At 57.7% G+C, this 20,959-nt stretch overlaps 1 protein-coding gene across 2 annotated transcripts in view; it reads right to left on the minus strand.

Annotated features, from left to right (window-relative positions):
* Nucleotides 1-20,959, minus strand: part of NOS3 (nitric oxide synthase 3) — an 82,320-nt gene that overhangs the window by 57,178 nt on the left and 4,183 nt on the right. For both annotated transcript variants that reach the window (XM_039523661.1, XM_039523662.1), the window contains exons 3-10: nucleotides 16,961-17,109; nucleotides 14,705-14,867; nucleotides 14,216-14,307; nucleotides 12,977-13,118; nucleotides 12,223-12,362; nucleotides 8,113-8,287; nucleotides 6,633-6,734; nucleotides 448-642 (exon numbers count right to left, since the gene is read on the minus strand). In XM_039523661.1, the coding sequence (XP_039379595.1) occupies nucleotides 448-642; nucleotides 6,633-6,734; nucleotides 8,113-8,287; nucleotides 12,223-12,362; nucleotides 12,977-13,118; nucleotides 14,216-14,307; nucleotides 14,705-14,867; nucleotides 16,961-17,109 (1,158 nt within the window). The remainder of the gene's footprint in view (nucleotides 1-447; nucleotides 643-6,632; nucleotides 6,735-8,112; nucleotides 8,288-12,222; nucleotides 12,363-12,976; nucleotides 13,119-14,215; nucleotides 14,308-14,704; nucleotides 14,868-16,960; nucleotides 17,110-20,959) is intronic.

Genomic DNA, 20,959 nt, shown 5'->3' on the forward strand with positions numbered 1-20,959 from the left:
TTCTGGGAGGGAGTTTGGGTGCAGGAGGGGGTTCCAGGTTGGGGCAGGGGGTGGGGTGCAGGAGGGGGTGCGAGGTGCAGGCTCTGACCACAGGTGGCTCCCGGCCGGCGGCGCAGCAGGGCTCAGGCAGGCTGCCTGCTTGCCCTGGCCCCATGCCGCTCCCGGAAGTGGGCGGCTGCTGGCACATCTCTGGACGCCGCTGTGGGGAGGGGGACAGCGTGTCTCCATGTGCTGCCCGTGCCCGCAAGTGCCCCTCCCGCAGCGGAACTGGCCTATGGGAGCTGCGGGGATGGAGCTGCCTTCCCCCCGCCAGGGGCTGCAGACACATGCCAGCGGCTGGCTGCTTCCGGGACAGGGCATTGCAGGCAGCCTGCCTGAGGCCTGCAGCACCGGGGTCCCCCTTAGCCCGGGGCCCTGCGCTAATCCGCACCTGGATCCGGGGCCCACCTGGTACCGGAAGCAGGGCGAGAGCAGATAGTTGACCATCTCCTGGTGGAACACGGGCGTGAGGCTGCCCGAGATGGGGGGCACGATCCAGATCCAGTCGGCCGGGCACCCCCCGCGCATCTGCAGCTCGTTCTCCATGTGCTTGATGAAGGACTCCGTGGCCGCGTGGTGATCCACGATTGTCACCTTGGCAACCTGGGGGGGATGGAAGGAAAGGAGCAGATGGCAGAGCCAGCCTCCACCCCGGGCAGCAAGTCACGCCCCCTGAGCCAGGCTCCCGTCAGCCCCTGGAGCTGGCGCCCATGTGGGGTCTCTGAGCTGCGTGTGGGTCTGGGGCAGGCTGCCGCCTCTCTTGGGAATGAAGAGCCGCCACCCTGCTCCACACCTGGGGAACTGGGACCCCAAACACTGCCGGGGCTGGGCAAGGGGCCCTGATCCCTGCAAGCAGCCCGGGGGACTCGCTGCCCAGAGCTCACAGGGCCGGGGGGGCTGCAGGCCCAGACTAGGGGCGGTGAAGCCCTGTGGCTCACCCTGGAGGCAGAGCAGGACCCCCAGGGGGGCTGGCCCAGTGAAGGGGCCTCTCAGAGAGCAGCCCTGTGGGTCTGTGACAGCTGGCAAGTGCTTGCCTGTGTGTACATACGCGTGTGATCTGCTCCCCAGTTGCCACAGGCTCCTGCCCCAGCTCTCAGAGGTTGTGGGACAGGGTGCGTCTGAGGGCAGGGGACTCCGGAGGCCCAGGAGCGAGGCAGGGGGCTGTGACATTATGACTGTGATTCAATGAGATATTGTAAGATGACAGGGCCAGAAAGAGTTAACTAACTCACAGACTGACCTGACCCATGGGTGAACCTTAAGGACTGGTTAGGAAGATCTGTAAATGAATAGAGCTTTGAAATGCAAGTCTGCATTGTTAGAGGTAGAAGGGGAGATGTTTGCTCAGGTCTTGGGATGCAAGCAAACAAGTCTTGTCTATTGCTACAGTTTTAATTCAAAAATCAAAAAAAGGAATATTAACATTTATAATGATACTTGAGTGAAATAGGATTATTGTCTATGTGTCTCTTTGAAGGTTGTGCTAACCTGTATCTGAACTGTTTAATGGGTAAATTACTCTGTGCTAATTGCCAGGATGTTTGGGAGAAGGAGTTAAGCCTGTTTTCTCAGGGTGAATGGCTGCTGGAAATGTATAAGAACCTGGGACACGATCCTGCTTCATCTCAGATCTGCTTTGGGTTTCAAGAGGGGGAAACCTTAAGCCATAAGGATTGAGATCCCCAGTCATTGACTGGAGCCACCCTGAACATGGAACTTGGACTATAACCTATGGACTATTTCTAAAAGGACTTTTGGCAACTACAAGCTCATCTCTGCTGTGTATCTGAACCTCAAGAATTGAATTCAAGTCTGTCTGTAGATTAACCTTTTAACCAACACTCTCTATCTTTTCTTTTTTAATAAATTTTAGCTTAGTTAATAAGAATTGGCTATAGCGTGTATTTTGGGTAAGATCTAAGTTATAATTGGACCTGGGTATGTGGCTGATCCTTTGGGATTGGAAGAACCTTTTCTTTTATATGATGAAGTAAGATTCTTAGGAATCATCATCATATCTGACAGGTGTGTCTGGACGGAGGCCTGAGGCTGGGCACTTTAAGGGAACTGCGTGGTTTGGATTCTAAGTGACCAGTGAGGTGCTGTAGAAGCTGTTTTGTGCTGGTTGGTAAATCTAAGTATTGGAATAACCACCAGCATTTGGGGTTTGTCTGCCCCGTTTGGTTTGCAGTTTACCCTGATTGAGTGACCTCAGCTGGCTCCCACGGGCAGCACCGTCACAGTGGCGTAGTCGTGCTAGGATCCACAGAACCAGGTCAATTAGGCTTTGGGTCAGAACCCCACGCTATCCAAATTTTAAATTTGGGATTGAGAGTTTGGTTGGTTAAAGATCAGTGACCATGAGCCTGAGAGGAACAGCAGAAGCAATGAAACTGCAAGCCTTGAGAGACAGCCTGCGGTTTGAATATGAGCAAAAACTGGCAGAAATTCGAATGGAAGAGAAGCAAGTCTTGGCCCAGCTGGAGAGAGAGGCAGCTGAGAGAAAGAGAGAGGCGGATGAGAGAAAGAGAGAGGCAGCTGAGAGAAAGAGAGAGGCTGCTAAGAGAGAAGAAAAAGCTCGTAAGGGACGTCTGGAGCTGCTGGCTGCGGAGGAGGAGACTCACAAAATACAACAGGAGACTCACAAGATGCAACAAGAAACTGCTAGACTCCAGCTCCAAGTCAAAAAAGCAGTGGAAGAACGGCAGAGACTGTATCCTCTGGAAAATCCAGTTTATAACTGTGTTGATATGTGGTATTACTCTGGGCAGTTCTCTGTGTTTAACCCGTTTTGCTATGGCTATGGAGAGGGGGATTCTAACCTGGTGGGAAATAGCTGTTTGTCTGTGCAAGAAAGCTGTGTGTCTGTAAATGAAGTTTCTGAATGTCTGTCTAATGTCTCAGAAGTGAATCTGGAGTTAGATCAAGAGCTGAAAGATCTCATTGGGGAGGAAAATGTTTCTCAGGTTAAATCCCTAACTGAGGAAGGTGAGGATAAACTTGTGATGGGTAATGGATTGGTGGCTAGTACAGCTTGTAGAAGTGAACCTGAAATGGGTAACTGTAATTTGCTAAAAGTAGCTCAGTGTAGTGAAAAGAGCAGCAGTTTATCTGTTGGGAGAGGCAATGTGCCTGGTAGGGAAAGTTTGGAGAAGCCTAGGCAACCTGGTGAGCTGATGGCTTTGTCTAATCAGCAGTTTGGAAAGGGAGGGATAGTGGAAGATGAGTGTCCATATCCCTTACCTGTTTCCTGTGTGGAGAAATGTGACAGTGAAGGGAATGTGCCTGTCTCTGTCAGGGGTATTGACTTGCCTATGAAGGGAGCTATCTCGGTCTCCAAGCAGTTGTCTGTGAACAGCCCTATGTGCTGGGACAAGGGAAGTGAAATCCCAAGCTGTGTGTCTGGTGAAGGAGAATGTGTCTCCGGCTATTCTGTGTCTGTGAAGCAGACAGAAGGTGCCTTTCAGCCTGTAATGGTTAAGGGTGATTCAGTTGTCTCGGAGTTGGTTGTAAATACAGCTAAAGCCCAGGAAGGGAATGGTCCTAAGTTTGTGTCTGCTGGGGAGAATGGCACTGTGACTAGGTTGCATCCAGTTAGTGTCATAGCAAGGTCCCAAAGACCAGACAGTTCTGGTGCTTGTAGTTTGCCAGTTGCTAATGTGTGGTTGGAAAAGAGTGCAGCAACTCTGTCTGATCAGGGTGATACCCTAGCCAGGGCACAAGGAGAGCATGAAGGTGATTTAAGTGTGTTACCTACTGACAGTTTGACAACTTGTAGCAAGAAGGAAAAGATTCCTGAACTTGTTCATGGCCAAGGGAAGGAGACTGCTTCGGACCTGTTATCTAGAAAGTCTGTAGGTGTGCCTAGAAGGGGATTGTGTAGAAATCCGCCTGTTGGGCCTAAGGTGATTCTGAATGTAAGTGAGACCCAGAAAGCATCTGCGGTTGCTCAGGGAAGTGTTCCTGTAGAGCAAGCCCTAGGTGAAGAGGGGAAGGGCAGAATTTCTGTGAGGGGTGAATTGCTGCTTAGAGAAGCTCCTAGGGAAAGGAATCCTCTTGGTAGCCTGTGCAAACAGTTTACTGCAACTGAAGGGTGTAAAAGTGATTTAATCAAGGAAGTTTCAGTTCCCAACAGCCAGAAATTTTCTGTTGTGAATGGATCCACTGACTTTCCTTTTGAGAGATCCAGTGTGGGCAGCTTTGAAAAGGTCTCAGGTGGAGTAGAAGCTGTTAAGGAAGTTGAGCAGCCCCATAACCAAGTGGCTGTGTGTGGCCAGTGTGTTGGAAAGACAATGGTGTTGGAACAAAACCATCTCCATGATAATTCTGTGAGTGAGCAGTCTGTGCTTCAGGGGCTGAGGACAGATTTGGTTACTGGTGTGTCAGGGCAGATCCAATCCACTATTGTTCTAAGTAAGTTTTACCTTAAGTTCGTAAAAAGATTCAATCATGTTATTGAACATGAGCTGGGTAAACCATTTCTGTTATACAGTGACATGGCCCCTAACCCACTACAAGCTGTAATAAGACAGAACCCAGGATGGGGAGCCTTTGGGATGCAGTCAGTGATGTTTGTGTCATCCCTTCCTGCATCAATTTTGCGTTGGGGGTGTGACATTATGACTGTGATTCAATGAGATATTGTAAGATGACAGGGCCAGAAAGAGTTAACTAACTCACAGACTGACCTGACCCATGGGTGAACCTTAAGGACTGGTTAGGAAGATCTGTAAATGAATAGAGCTTTGAAATGCAAGTCTGCATTGTTAGAGGTAGAAGGGGAGATGTTTGCTCAGGTCTTGGGATGCAAGCAAACAAGTCTTGTCTATTGCTACAGTTTTAATTCAAAAATCAAAAAAAGGAATATTAACATTTATAATGATACTTGAGTGAAATAGTATTATTGTCTGTGTGTCTCTTTGAAGGTTGTGGTAACCTGTATCTGAACTGTTTAATGGGTAAATTACTCTGTGCTAATTGCCAGGATGTTTGGGAGAAGGAGTTGAGCCTATTGTTTTCTCAGGCCGAAAGGCTGCTGGAAATGTATAAGAAGCCTGGGACACGATCCTTCTTCATCTCAGATCTGCTTTGGGTTTCAAGAGGGGGAAACCTTAAGCCATAAGGATTGAGATCCCCAGTCATTGACTGGAGCCACCCTGAACATGGAACTTGGACTATAACCTATGGACTATTTCTAAAAGGACTTTTGGCAACTACAAGCTCATCTCTACTGTGTATCTGAACCTCAAGAATTGAATTCAAGTCTGTCTGTAGATTAACCTTTTAACCAACACTCTCTATCTTTTCTTTTTTAATAAATTTTAGCTTAGTTAATAAGAATTGGCTCTAGCGTGTATTTTGGGTAAGATCTAAGTTATAATTGGACCTGGGTATGTGGCTGATCCTTTGGGATTGGAAGAACCTTTTCTTTTATATGATGAAGTAAGATTCTTAGGAATCATCATCATATCTGACAGGTGTGTCTGGACGGAGGCCTGAGGCTGGGCACTTTAAGGGAACTGCGTGGTTTGGACTTCTTAGTAACCAGTGAGGTACTGTAGAAGCTGTTTTGTGCTGGTTGGTAAATCTAAGTATTGGAATAACCACCAGCATCTGGGGTTTGTCTGCCCCGTTTGGTTTGCAGTTCACCCTGATTGAGTGACCTCAGCTGGCTCCCACGGGCAGCACCGTCACAGGGGCCCAGCTCACAGAGGGAGGGAGAGAGAGACCCAGGACACCACCAGAGCCTGGTAGGTGGCAGGCGGGCTCGAACCTGGGACACCTCGAGTTCAATGCCTGAGCTAAGGCTGCAGCAGAGAGACTCCTTCCCCCTCTCGCTACGGGGTCTCGGTGCTACTAGAGGGACAGAACCCACCGCCAGGAGGTGTGTGGGTTACACCTGCACCCCACGAGTGGGTGAGGGACCCACGCCAGGGCCAGGGCTGTAGGGACTGATGTGCGGGAGCAGGGAGGATTTGACCTGGGAATGTTGCAGGGAGGTTACATTGGGGATGAGAGTAAATCTACCTGAGCCAGAAGGGGGGTTGGGAGAATTCACACCTTCTGCCTGAGAGACTGAACAAAGGACAGGAGAGAGGGGAGGGGGGAGAGAGCTGCTGGCGGGATTTTTAGTTTCAGTTTGGGGCTGGGGGGTGCAATGCAGGGAACCCCAAGCTGGGGTCTAAGCTTCCTGAACCCCCAGAAGGACTTGATTGAGGGGTCCTGGTTGTGCCTACAAGCTCTGCTGTAGCCTGCATTCCTATTGTCCAATAAACCTTCCATTTTACTGGCTGGCTGAGAGTCCCTTGGGGGGGGAGACAGCTCAGTGGTCTGAGCATGGGCCTGCTAAACCCAGCATTGTGAGTTCAATCCTTGAGGGGGCCACTTAGGGATCTGGGCCAAAAATTGGTCCTGCTAGTGAAGGCAGGGGGCTGGACTCGATGACCTTTCAAGGTCCTTTTCAGCTCTAAGAGATTGGTATGTCTCCAATTATTAATTAAATAATTAATTTAGTCACTGTGAGTCCCCAGAAAGAGGGGTGCAGGGCCCTGACACCCCCCCATGCTCCCCACACCCAGTTGCCGTCCCCGTACCTGGAAGCTGTGCAGCACGGCAACGTTGAGCTCCACAGCAGCTTTGTCCTTCCACAGCGACGAGGTTTTCCCGGTGTCCAGCCCCATGTGCAGGGCCACCTCCTGCCGCACAGGGACTGTCACCCCACACCACCTCCTGCCCCACAGGGACCATCACCCCCAGCCCTGCCCCCACACCACCTCCTGCCCCACAGGGACCGTCACCCCCAGCCCTGCCCCCACACCACCTCCTGCCCCACAGGAACCGTCACCCCCAGCCCTGCCCCCACACCACCTCCTGCCCCACAGGGACCATCACCCCCGCCCTGCCCCCACACCACCTCCCGCCCCACAGGGACCGTCATCCCCAGCCCTGCCCCCGCTCCACAGGGACAGGGGGAGGTGGGTGGGCAGCCTGTACCTGCAGCAGGTTGTAGCGGTGGGGGCAGGGGAGAGGGGGCAGTGGGGGAACTGGGGGCAGGGGAGCTGGGGGCAGTGGGGGAACTGGGGGCAGGGGAGCTGGGGCAGCCCGTACCTGCAGCAGGTTGTAGCGGTGAGGGGTGGAGGGCAGGGGAGCTGGGGGCACGGGGAGCTGGGGCAGTGGGGGCAGGGGGAGCTGGGGGGCAGCCCGTACCTGCAGCAGGTTGTAGCAGTGAGGGTGGGAGGCAGGGGAGCTGGGGGCAGTGGGGGGCAGGGGAGCTGGGGAGCAGTGGGGGCAGGGGAGCTGGGGGCAGCCCATACCTGCAGCAGGTTGTAGCAGTGAGGGGTGGGGGCAGGGGAGCTGGGGGCAGCCCGTACCTGCAGCAGGTTGTAGCGGTGAGGGTGGAGGGCAGGGGAGCTGGGGGCACGGGGAGCTGAGGGGCAGTGGGGGCAGGGGAGCTGGGGGCAGTGGGGAACTGGGGAGCGGTGGGGGCAGGGGAGCTGGGGCACGGGGAGCTGGGGAGCAGTGGGGGCAGGGGAGCTGGGGGCAGGGGAGCTGGGGCAGGGGCAGGGGAGCTGGGAGGCAGTGGGGAGCAGTGGGGGCAGGGGAGCTGGGGGCAGTGGGGAGCTGGGGAGCAGTGGGGCAGGGGAGCTGGGAGGCAGTGGGGGCAGTGGGGGCAGGGGAGCTGGGGGCAGCCCGTACCTGCAGCAGGTTGTAGCGGTGAGGGGTGGGGGCAGTGGGAGCTGGGGGCAGTGGGGGCAGGGGAGCTGGGGGCAGTGGGGGGCAGGGAGCTGGGAGGCAGTGGGGAGCAGTGGGGCAGGGGAGCTGGGGGCAGCCCGTACCTGCAGCAGGTTGTAGCGGTGAGGGTGGAGGGCAGGGGAGCTGGGGGCACGGGGAGCTGAGGGGCAGTGGGGGCAGGGGAGCTGGGGGGCAGTGGGGGAACTGGGGAGTGGTGGGGCAGGGGAGCTGGGGGCACGGGGAGCTGGGGAGCAGTGGGGGCAGGGGAGCTGGGGGCAGTGGGGGCAGGGGAGCTGGGAGGCAGTGGGGGCAGTGGGGCAGGGGAGCTGGGGCAGCCCGTACCTGCAGCAGGTTGTAGCGGTTGCTGTCACAGAAGTTGCGCATGCCGATCTCGCTGCCCACGTACCAGCCATTGAAGGGGGCGGCCGGGAAGTGCAGGCCCCCGATCTCCAGCAGCATGTTGGCCACGGCAGGCAGCGCGTGCCAGCGCAGGCCCAGCTCCCCGAACCACGCCAGCCTGCGCCCAACACCACACTCAGGGCACGGGCGGGACGGAGCGAAGGGACGCGCCCCAAGCCACACAGCCCATCCTACAGCACCGCCGGGAATGGAACCCAGGCATCCTGGTGCCCAGCCCTCTGCTCTAACCACTAGACCTGGCTCCCTCCCTGCCAGGCTGCAGGAGGATTAGTTTCCCCAGGAGCTTCCCTCTGTCCCCAGCCCAGCTGGGCCCTGATGTTCTGGGACAGAACAGTCATCCCAAAGCCAAAGCCCCGAGGTAAGTGGGGAAGTGGGATATCGGGAGAAAGCACAAGTAGGTGAGTGCAAGAGGGGAGGGCTCCAGCCCCATTCTGGGACAGCAGGACGATCAGTGAGTTATCTTACATGCCTAGACACAAATGCAAGAAGCCTGGGGAACAAGCAGGGAGAACTAGAAGTCCTGGCACAGTCAAGGAATTACGATGTAATCGGAATAACAGAGACTTGGTGGGATAACTCACATGACTGGAGCACTGTCATGGATGGATATAAACTGGTCAGGAAGGACAGGCAGGGCAGAAAAGGTGGGGGAGTTGCGTTGTATGTAAGAGAGCAGTATGACTGCTCAGAGCTCCGGTATGAAACTGCAGAAAAACCTGAGAGTCTCTGGATTAAGTTTAGAAGTATGAACAACAAGGGTGATGTTGTGGTGGGAGTCTGCTACAGACCACCGGACCAGAGGGATGAGGTGGACGAGGCTTTCTTCCAGCAACTAACAGAAGTTACTAGATCGCAGGCCCTGGTTCTCATGGGAGACTTCAATCACCCTGATATCTGCTGGGAGAGCAATACAGCGGTGCACAGACAATCCAGGAAGTTTCTGGAAAGTGTAGGGGACAATTTCCTGGTGCAAGTGCTGGAGGAACCAACTAGGGGAAAAGCTCTTCTTGACCTGCTGCTCACAAACAGGGAAGAAATAGTAGAGGAAGCAATAGTGGATGGGAACCTGGGAGGCAGTGACCATGAGATGGTCGAGTTCAGGATCCTGACACAAGGAAGAAAGGAGAGCAGTAGAACAGAGACCCTGGACTTCAGAAAAGCAGACTTCGACTCCCTCAGGGAACTGATGGGCAAGCTCCCCTGGGAGAATAACATGACGGGGAAAGCAGTCGAGGAAAGCTGGCTGTATTTTAAAGAATCCTTATTGAGGTTGCAGGAACAAACCATCCCGATGTGTAGGAAGAAAAGTAAATATGGCAGGCGACCAGCTTGGCTTAACAGTGAAATCCTTGCTCGTCTTAAACACAAAAAAACAGCTTACAGGAAGTGGAAGATTGGACAAATAACCAGGGAGGAGTATAAAAGTATTGCTCAGGCATGCAGGAGTGAAATTAGGAAGGCCAAATCACACTTGGAGTTGCAGCTAGCCGGAGATGTTAGGAGTAACAAGAAGGGTTTCTTCAGGTATGTTAGCAACAAGAAGAAAGTCAAGGAAAGTGTGGGCCCCTTGCTGAATGAGGGAGGGAACCTAGTGACAGAGGATGTGGAGAAAGCTAGTGTACTCAATGCTTTTTTTGCCTCTGTCTTCACAGACAAGGTCAGCTCCCAGACAGCTGCACTCTGCAGCACGGTATGGGGAGGAGGTGACCAGCTCTGTGGAGAAAGTAGTAGTTCAGGACTATTTAGAAAAGCTGGACGAGCACAAGTCCATGGGGCCGGATGCACTGCATCCGAGGGTGCTAAAGGAGTTGGCCGATGAGATTGCAGAGCCATTGGCCATTATCTTTGAAAAATCATGGCGATCGGGGGAGGTCCCGGATGACTGGAAAAAGGCTAATGTAGTGCCCATCTTTAAAAAATGGAAGAAGGAAGATCCAGGGAACTACAGGCCAGTCAGTCTCACCTTAGTCCCTGGAAAAATCATGGAACAGGTCCTCAAGGAATCAATTCTGAACCACTTAAAGGAGGGGAAAGTGATCAGGAACAGTCAGCATGGATTCACCAAGGGCAAGTGATGCCTGACTAACCTAATTGCCTTCTATGATGAGATAACCGGCTCTGTGGATGAGGGGAAAGCAGTGGATGTGCTATTTCTGGACTTTAGCAAAGCTTTTGATACGGTCTCCCACAGTATTCTTGCCAGCAAGTTAAAGAAGTCTGGGCTGGATGAATGGACGGTAAGGTGGATAGAAACTGGCTAGATGGTCGGGCTTAACGGGTAGTGATCAATGGCTCCATGTCTAGTTGGCAGCCGGTATCAAGTGGAGTGCCCCAAGGGTCGGTCCTGGGGCCGGTTTTATTCAATATCTTCATTAACGATCTGGAGGATGGCGTGGGCTGCACCCTTAGCAAGTTTGCAGATGACACTAAACTGGGAGGAGTGGTAGATACGCTGGAGGGTAGGGATAGGATACAGAGGGACCTAGACAAATTAGAGGATTGGGCCAAAAGAAACCTGATGAGGTTCAACAAGGACAAGTGCAGAGTCCTGCACTTAGGACGGAAGAATCCCATGCACTGCTACAGACTAGGGACCGAATGGCTGGGCAGCAGTTCTGCAGAAAAGGACCTAGGGGTTACGGTGGACGAAAAGCTGAATATGAGTCAACAGTGTGCCCTTGTTGCCAAGAAGGCTAATGGCATTTTGGGCTGTATAAGTAGGGGCATTGCCAGCAGATCAAGGGACGTGCTCATTCCCCTCTACTCAGCACTGGTGAGGCCTCATTTGGAGAACTGTGTCCAGTTTTGGGCCCCACACTACAAGAAGGATGTGGATAAATTGGAGAGAGTCCAGCGGAGGGCAACAAAAATGATGAGGGGGCTGGAACACATGACTTATGAGGAGAGGCTGAGGGAACTGGGATTGTTTAGCCTGCAGAAGAGAAGAATGAGGGGGGATTTGATAGCTGCTTTCAACTACCTGGAAGGGGGTTCCAAAGAGGATGGATCTAGACTGTTCTCAGTGGTAGAAGATGACAGAACAAGAAGTGATGGTCTCAAGTTGCAGAGGGGGAGGTTTAGGTTGGACATTAGGAAAAACTTTTTCACTAGGAGGGTGGTGAAGCACTGGAATGGGTTCCCTAGGGAGGGGGTGGAATCTCCTTCCTTAGAGGTTTTTAAGGTCAGGCTTGACAAAGCCCTGGCTGGGATGATTTAGTTTGGTTTGGTCCTGCTTTGAGCAGGGGGTTGGACTAGATACCTCCTGAGGTCCCTTCCAACCCTGAGATTCTATGATTCTATGATCCCCAATCCCCATCACTGGGACCCGTAGCCCCAGCGCTTCCCCCTGGCACCACCCCCAGCCCCAGTGCTGCCCCCGGCACTGCCCCAGCCCCACGCTGCTCCCCGGCACTGCTCCAGCCCCACGCTGCCCCCTTGTACTGCCCCTTTATCCAGCACTGCCGCTTGGCACCACCCCCAGCCCGAGTGCTGCTCCCTGGCACTGCCCCAGCCCCACGCTGCCCCCTGGCACTGCTCCCAGCCCGAGCGCTGCTCCCTGGCACTGCCCCAGCCCCACGCTGCCCCCTGGCACTGCCCCAGCCCCACGCTGCCCCCTGGCACTGCCCCAGCCCGAGTGCTGCTCCCTGGCACTGCCCCAGCCCCACGCTGCCCCCTGGCACTGCCCCCAGTCCCACGCTGCCTCCCGGCACTGCCCCAGCCCCACGCTGCCCCCTGGCACTGCCCCAGCCCCACGCTGCCCCCTGGCACCTCCCCCCGCCTCAGCGCTGCCCCCAGGCACAGCCCCCAGCCCCACGCGGCCCCCGGGCACCTCCCCCAGCCTCAGTGCTGCCCCCTGGCACTGCCCCCAGCCCCACGCTGCCCCCTGGCACCTCCCCCAGCCTCAGCGCTGCCCCCGGCACTGCCTGTGCCCAGGGTCCCCCAGCACACTACTAGGCAAGTTGCTCAAGGGATCAGCAGGAGCTGGCACCTGCATTGCGGGACAGGGAGGGTTCTGCCCCTCCCAGTACTTACGTGGGGTGCTGGATGGGCACCTCCAGGACCAGCTCGGGCGGCAGGAGGAAAAGCTCCGGGGCCTCGTCTGGCGCCTGCAGCAGCAGCGGCAGGACATCAAAGCGGCCGTGCCCAGGCGTCCAGCCATGCTGGATGCAGAGCTGCAAGGGGAGAGTCTGTGAACACAGCCCGGCCCGGGGCTGAGAGCAGGGGAGGGGCTGAGCTGGAGGCTGAAAGTGGGGCAGGGGCTGGGCCGGGGGTTGAGAGTGGGGGAGGGGCAGGGGCAGGGTTGGGGCTGACAGCGGGAGGGGCTGAGCTGGGCTGGGGGCTGAGAGTGGGGCAGGGGCAGGGGCAGGGTTGGGGGCTGAGAGTGGGGCAGGGGCAGGCGCTGAGAGCGGGGCAGGGGCAGGGGCAGGGTTGGGGGCTGAGAGCAGGGGAGGGGCAGGGCCGGGGGCTGAGAGTGGGGCAGGGGCAGGGTTGGGGGCTGAGAGCGGGGGAGGGGCAGGGCTGGGGCTGAGAGTGGGGCAGGGGCAGGGTTGGGGGCTGAGAGTGGGGCAGGGCCGGGGGCTGAGAGCGGGAGAGGGGCAGGGCTGGGGCCTGAGAGCGGGGCAGGGGCAGGGGCAGGGTTGGGGGCTGAGAGCGGGGGAGGGGCAGGGCTGGGGGCTGAGTGTGGGGTGAGGGGCTCATCGGGGGATGCTGGAGTGCAGGGGGCTGTGCTGCAGGGGGGGCGGGGCTGCGGGAAGGGGGCCCTGGGGGTCAGGCACGGCTGCCCCACCTCGGTGATGTCGACGTTGGCCGGGTCCCCCAGCACAGAGCCGTCTGGCTGCCGGTACCCGGCGTAGCGGATCAGCTGGCTGTTCCAGATGCGGAAGTCGCCCCGGCCTGGCACGCGCTGCGGGAAGATGGTGATGGCCGACCTGTGAGACAGGCGTGGGTCAGAGCCGCCCGGGGCGATGGGCCCGGGAGGCCAGTGGCCCGGGGGCATGGGCCCAGGTGTGGGGTGGGAACAGGGAGGCGGGTGGCCGTGTAGGCGTGTGCCTGCGGAGGTGGGTGGGCCCGTGGGGAAAGGCCTGGGTGGATGGTGGCCCCATGGAGGGTGGGCCCGGATGGGGGGTGGCCCTGTGAGGGGTGGGCCCAGGGGGGGTGGGCCCGGGAAGGAAAGTGGCCCTATGGGGGTTGGGCCTGGGGAGATGGGGGGGCCTAGGTCGGGAGTGGCCCCAAGGGGGATGGGCCCGGGGAGGCGGGTGGGGCCCATGGGGGATGGGCCCGGGGAGGCGGGTGGGGCCCATGGGGACGGGCCCCGGGAGGCAGGTGGGGCCCATGGGGGATGGGCCCAGGGAGGCAGGTGGGGCCCACGGGGGACGGGCCCAGGGAGGCAGGTGGGGCCCATGGGAGACGGGCCTGGGTTGGGGGTGGCCCCAAGGGGGACGGGCCTGGGGAGGCGGGTGGGGCCCATGGGGACGGGCCCAGGGAGGCAGGTGGGGCCCATGGGGGACGGGCCTGGGTTGGGGGTGGCCCCAAGGGGGACAGGCCCAGGGAGGCAGGTGGGGCCCACGGGGGATGGGCCTGGGGAGGCGGGTGGGGCCCATGGGAGACGGGCCCAGGGAGGTGGGTGGGGCCCATGGGGGATGGGCCCGGGGAGGCAGGTGGGGCCCGGGGAGAAGGGTGGGGCTCATGGGAGACGGGCCCAGGGAGGCGGGTGGGGCCCATGGGAGACGGGCCTGGGTTGGGGGTGGCCCCAAGGGGGACAGACCCAGGGAGGCGTGGGCAGTCCCATGGGGGACAGGCCCGGGGAGGCGTGGGGGGTCCCATGGGGGACGGGCCCGGGGAGGCTGGGGGGGCCCATGGGAGACGGGCCCAGGGAGGCAGGTGGGGCCCATGGGAGACGGGCCTGGGTTGGGGGTGGCCCCAAGGGGGACAGGCCCAGGGAGGTGTGGGGGGTGCCAAGGGGGACAGGCCCAGGGAGGCGTGGGGGGTCCCATGGGGGACGGGCCCGGGGAGGCAGGCATCTCACCGAAGGTTGCCTCGATTGGTTGCATACTGGAGGTGGGTGCACAGGAAGCCAAACATCTCCTGGACGCTGGCGCAGTCGCGGGCGTCAAACACCTTCAGGGGGCAGCAGTTAGTGGCAGAGCAGCAGCCCCTCGGGCCTGCTGCATGACATCCCCCAGCTCTAACCCCTAGGCCCCGCTGTCCTCCCTGACCAGCACTCACCATGAGTGGCATGGAAGGGCCTGTTCTGCCCTGATCCTGGAGCGGGAACCCCAGGGGGCCCTGCTGGGGCGGGAGGGGAGTCCTGGGGGGTCCCTGTCCTGGGGGCAGCAGGAACCCTGGGGGTCCCTGCCTGGGTGGTTAGGGGGAACCCTGGGGGGGTCCCTGCCTGGGGGTGAGGGGGAACCCTGGGGGGGGGTCCCTGCCTGGGGGTGAGGAGGAGCTCTTGGGGCCCTGTCCTTGGCACAGCCCCGTACTAACCCAGCTGGCAGCTGTGGTGCCCCCTCCCCACCTGCAGCTTGTTCCACTGGATGCGGCCCAGGCAGCGGGCGGTGTTGCGCCAGGCCTGCTTGGCCCCAAAGATCAGCTCAGGCTCCAGCAGCTGGTAGGTGCCCGTGGCCTCGATCTCCTGCTCCACCTCCTGCAGCCGCTGCATGTGGACCCTGGAGTCAGCCCTATGGGGAGAGAACAGACAGTGTGGGGTGATCCGTCCCGTCGCCCACTCCCCACTCCTGGCAGGCAGAGGGTTAGGGACACCCGGAGCATGGGGTGGTGTCCTTGCCCATCCTGGCTAATAGCCATCGATGGTCCTACCCTCCAGGAACTGATCTAGTTCTTTTGTTGAACTCAGTTATAGTCTTGGCCTTCACAACATCCCCTGGCAGTGAGTTCCACTGGTTGTGTGTTGGGCAGAGGTCCTGGGACTCGTGGGGGGTGGGGGCTGCTGCACCCCCCTGGTTTGAAGTGGTTTCCACGAATCCAGGGTTACAGTTTTGTTCAGTGGCTCTCGGCACCCCCACTACACAGACTGTCCCAGCAGCCCTGGCATTGGGTGACAAAGTCCTTCCTTGGCTTCATTTTAAACCTGCTGCCTGTTAATTTTGTCCAGTGGCCCCTGGATTTTGTCATGTGAGGGGTAAATAACACAGCCTTAGTCACTCAATCGCATCCCCTCACTCGTCTCTTGTCCAAGCGGAACAACCCTAATCTTCTTAGTGTCTCGTCGTGTGGCAGCTGCTCCATCCCCCGGTCCTCTTTGCTGCCCTTCTCTGACCCTTTTCCAGTTCCACTCGAGGCCGGGTGTCCAGAGCTGGACACAGTATTCAAGGTGTGGGCGCACCAGAGAAGCATAGGTTAGCTAGTCCAGGCCCTGCACTGAGGCAGGACCACGTATTATCTAGACCAGGGGTTCTCAGCCTACTTATCACTGTGGGCCACAAGCTGAGAACCACTGAGCCCCCCCACCCCTATGCCCAGCCTGCCCCGCCCAGAGACCCCTCCACAGAGTGGGGCCAAGAGCGGACCCCACTGCAGGGCTGGGAAGGGCAGGGCAGCCCAGGAGCTCTGGACCCCGCCACGTGGGGCAGGGCAGGCCTGGCAGCTACGGAACCCACTGTAGTAGGAGGATTTTATGTATGAATTTAATATAATTTAAAATAAAAAATAATAATGTAGCATGTCGTAAATGTATTGGTGTGTGATTTAACCATATCCTGCCAGCCACCCTTTCTAAATAGCAGAAGGGGTGGCCTAATGGGCCGTCTCAGCCGGAATCTGTGTCTGGGCTGATTTCAAGGCAGTAAGAGACATTTTAAGGTCACCACTTTGTTGTAGGTTTAGCATGTGAAAATCAGTAAAAGGATGTCGTGATTGTGTTCTTGTGCGTTGCAACTTGATGTTCCTGTTCAAAATGCTCAGTGTAAATCAGTCCTGTGTTGTGTGTGAATGAGGAATGTGGGTGTAAAATATAAATGTAAAGGCCATCGCCGAGCCAGATGTTCTGGGAAAAAACCAAAACCAGACGCAAGAGCGCCAGCAAATTACAACCCGCCCCTATTGAACTGTCAAAAAAGGGCAAATTAACAACGCTAAAAATAAAACAAGCACCTATCGGTGGGGACAAGATATCCGTAAACCAGGCTGGGGTAACTCCCTAAAAACAATACAAAAAAAATGTAAAAGCCGAGCACTCGTCAAACAACAATTAATTACAGCGTGACAGCGCAAAACTCACTGGTCCCAATGAAGGAAGATCACTGTCTAAACAGGGACTTTGCCATAAAACTTTGGGTTCGTCCTGCCAAGACTTCCCTGGAGCATCGTGTCGCGACCGTCGGAACCCGGCTCTTCCCTACCCGTGATCAACCGAGCTGGCCACTAGATTGATCCGGACTCTGGACTGGTACCTGTAGCATCGACTGGCGGGACAGCGTGTGTGTGTGTGTGTGTGGTGTGATTGAATGCATATGCTAATTGTTGTATCTTCAATAAACGCGGCCCAGAACTGACCCTGCAGGATCCTTCTTCCGATTTCAAATTCCCTATTGTCCCATCCCAGGCAGAGCAGCCTCCCCTCAGGCACCTTCTCCACCCCTGCAGCAGGAAGCTGCCCCCAGCGCTGGTCCCGCTGTGTTACCTCCCCAGCAGGCGTCTGGGCAGCTGAATTCCGCCCCCCGAGTCCTGGGCTTTGGAGGGCTTTGTTGGTGGTTTGCTGGGCTTCCCTTGTGGCAGTCCCTGCGGAGGGGGCGCGGAGGGGGGGGCGACTCACCGCTTGATGGAGCTGTAGTACTGGTGGATGAAGTCCCGGGCCAGGGGCAGCAGCCCCTCCTTGGCTGGGGGCCCCTCGTCTGCCTGGCAAACCATCTGCTTGGGGAACATGAGGGAGCCCAGACACCGCTTCCCGCCGCAGGGCAGCTCCTGGAGCACAGACAGGCAGAGCTGAGGCTGGGGGGCTGTTGGGGTCAGACCCGGCATGGACCCCAGCTCCGGTGCGTCAGGGCCCCCTCCCCCCACCGGTGCCCCGAGCCCTGGGATCCCCGCGGGGGACGGTTGTAATACGCTCATCTGGGTGCAAACAGCTGCCTGGCCGTCCCCCCACCCCGGAAAGGGGCAGCGAGCTGGGTCCTCCCGGCCTGCCTAGAAGGGCTGCACAGGAGCAGCCGCTCAGCAGCTCAGCAAAAGGGAGGTGTGAGGGAGGGGGGCTGGTCTTAGTGCTCCCTCTGAATCCGGGGGGGGGGTTCCTGGCCGCCCCTCTGTCGCCTGGCGGCTAATGGCCAGGCCCTTCCCCCTGCAGGGGAGGCTAACGGTGCTGGAGACAAAGGGATCAGGTGCCTCCTGGCCCGGGAAAGGGGCTGAGCAGAGGAGGGGGGGCTGGAGAGTGAGTCAGTCTGGAGCTGGCTGGGGACGAGGAGTGAAGTGCAGACGTGGGGGTCTGGCTCACTGCCCCCCCCCCATGGACCCGGCCGAGGGGTCCGGTTCGCGGTACCTACAAGCTCTGTGTTAGACCCTGTTCCTGTCATCGAATAAACCTCTGTGTCCCCGGCTGGCTGAGAGTCACGTCTGACTGCGAAGTGGGGGGGCAGGACCCTGTGGCCCCCCCAGGACCCCGCCTGGGCGGACTCGCTGTGGGAAGCGCACGGAGGGGCAGAGGATGCTGAATGCTCCAAGGAGAGACCCAGGAGGTGAAGCCGTGGGAGCTTCCTGCCCTGCAGACAGGCTGCTCCGAGGGAGAGGAGGCTCCCCAGGGTCCTGCCTGGCTTTGTGGGGAGCAGCTCCAGAGCAGCGCCCGGGGACCCCGTGACAGGTGAGTCATGTCCTGGCGCGGCCCAGTCAGGTGCGTGTCCCATGTGGACACAATGAAGCCACACGTTGACAGGGAGCAGTGGGTGCTGGTTGTGTGTGGGCACGGGGAGGAGAAGGCAGTGTAGGGGGGTCCCCAGCGGGTCTCTTCCCTGAGACAGGAGCCAGCCTCCTGCTGGAATCAAGCCCCCTCTGCCCAGCTAACCCTGCCCATAGGCAGGAAGCAGAGGGGCCGCGTCCCTCCCAGCTGCTGCCCTCCAGCCGGCCTGGGCTCACTAATCTAGCTGTCCATGGGGGAGGGGAGACAAAAATCACCCACCCACCAGGTGTTCCCCATTCCCAGTCACCAGGAAACAGCCCAGGCCCTGGCCAGAAAGGTCAGAGACACGCTGGCTGTAGGGGAGGTCCAGCCACCCACCAGCCCTGGGCCTCTCCCGGGGGGCTGGTCCCTGTGACGTTATTGATATAAATGGGGACCATATAGAACATGGGTTGCAACCAAGGTCCTGTAGTGGCACCAAATCTTAAGTAAAGGGGGTCATATAAGGTGTCTAAGACCAGGTTCTGGGTTGCTGGTTATGATTATGCTGTCTGTATGTCTGTGTATCATTTTGTAGTTGAAGTTATAAGTATTGGCTCTGTACTATCTGTATTTTGTATTATGCTCTGCTTCTGGGAAATATCCCAGACAAGCTGGTGTTAGCCCTGCCTAGCTGGCTTGATGGCCCATTAAGGACCATCAGCTACACAATTGACCCATGGAGAGAAGGCAGACACGCCTTGTGACTCAGCAAAGTATGCAGAGGCTTGTCCATGTGACTGCAGACTCCATTTTGGCTGTAATTTTCCACAGTGTGGACAAAGAGATTCTTACACTTGGAAAAGCCTATATAAGGCTGATGCATCATCTCCATCTTGTCTTCAATCCTGCTTCTGACCTCTGGAGGGACTTTGCTACAAACTGAAGCTTTACACAAGGGACTGAACGACCCATCCCAGTGGGGGATGTATTCCAGAGACTTAATCTGAACCTGCAGTTTACTCCAGCACTGCTGCAAGCCTGAACTAAGAACTTTGCCATTACTGTATGTAATTGATTCCATTTAACCAATTCTACCTCTCATCTCTACCTTTTTCCCTTTGTAAATAAACCTTTAGATTTTAGATTCTAAAGGATTGGCAACAGCGTGATTTGTGGGTAAGATCTGATGTGTATATTGACCTGGGTCTGGGGCTTGGTCCTTTGGGATCGAGGGAACCTTTTTTCTTTTATTGGGGTGTTGGTTTTCATAACCATTTATCCCCAGGACGAGTGCACTGGTGGTGATGCTGGGAGACTGGAGTGTCTAAGGAAATTGCTTGTGTGACTTGTGGTTAGCCAGTGGGGTGAGACCAAAGTCCTTTTTGTCTGGCTGGTTTGGTTTGCCTTAGAGGTGGAAAACCCCAGCCTAGGGCTGTGACTGCCCTGTTTGAGCAATTGGTCCTGATTTGGCACTCTCAGTTGGGTCCCGCCAGAATCGCACCGTCACAGTCCCCAAGGATGGGTCGATCAGACTCTGTGGACTCTCGGAAGCTCAATGCCATCACCGTGCCCGATGCCTGGCCCAGGCCTCAGCCTCACAAGATCCTAAACAAGTTACCTCAATACCAGGGATCTCACCAAAGGCTACGGGCAGGTACCTTGGCACCCAGATGCTGGGATGGAATCTGCTCCCATCACCCCATGGGGCTTTTGGGGTTCCTGGTCCTGCCTGTCAGCCTCAAGGGGGCACCTGCCACTCCCAGCGCCTGGGGGATCAGTTCCTGAGGGGTGTGGAGGAGTGTGCCAGGGAGAGCATGAATAACGTGTGTCTTCAGGCCAGCTGGGGAGAACCGTGTCCTGGTGAGGAGGGACTGGGGCACCAGGATGCTGGACGACTCTAGAGACTGGAAGGGGAAGGTGGAGATGGCAGAGGTGTCGTACCTGGCTGGGACACAGGGCAGGAAGCGTCTGTCTAAAGCCAGAGCCGGCCAAGGTGAGGGGGATCAGAGACTGGCCCGTTCCTCAAAGCAAGAAGCAGGCCCAGGTCTCTCATGGGATGGCAGGCAGGGCACCACTGGAGGTTCGTGCCCCACTTCAGCTCCCACCATGGGGCTGTGTGAGACGGGTCAGCTGGCCGGGGGAGCCTGGGCCAAGCAGTGCCGGGTCGCTCTGTGCACTGAAGGAGGCTCTAACCCAGGGGTAGACCCAGACGTGGACAAGTTCAGATGCAGGGCAGGGCTGCACCAACTGACAGGGGTAATGCCCAGCCCTAAGATGGGGTCTGACCCCCAGGGTTATGAGGTGGATGTTGGTCCATGTTGATAAAAGTTCAAACGTTCTAGCCAACGCTTTGTCCCGGAGAAGGGACCCTGAACTTCCCCAGGTCACCGGCTGGAGTGACCCCGCTCAGTTCAGACTGGAGGGGGAAGAGATGTGACGAAGTGGGGGATCTTCTTAATGTTTTGCATGAATACAGTGTATGCCTCAGTTTCCCTGTCTGCTGCGTGTGTAACGAAGGGGTGAGGGTGGGTGTGGGGGTTGTTGTTAGAAAGGGCCAGGTGTGACCTCGCCCAGCAGTCGGGACCCCGGACAACAGCCGGGAGATGGAGGACCTAGCGACCAGCTTGGCAATCAGCCGGTTCTGGCCAGTGGGAGGACAATGGACTGCGGGGAGAGGACCCCGTGACCTGACCAGCCAGTTCCAGCCCGAGGGAGGAGAAGCAGAGAGGGGAGGAGGCCCAGGCGACTTGTTTACCTGGGACAGAAGACAAAGGACAGAGGTGGGGCTTGGGGGCAGGTGATATCAGATGCCCAGCTGGAAGCGGGGGAGGGGGGGCTCGGGGCTGGGAGGAGAGAGCAGGCAGAGCCCCCCTGGAGCCTGGAGAGACCTAGATGTGCTGGGCTGGAGAGGGGGAGCAGGCAGATCCCACCTGGCTGCAGGGGGAC

Source organism: Mauremys reevesii, linkage group 2, assembly GCF_016161935.1.
Source record: "Mauremys reevesii isolate NIE-2019 linkage group 2, ASM1616193v1, whole genome shotgun sequence".
NCBI lineage: Eukaryota > Metazoa > Chordata > Testudines > Geoemydidae > Mauremys > Mauremys reevesii.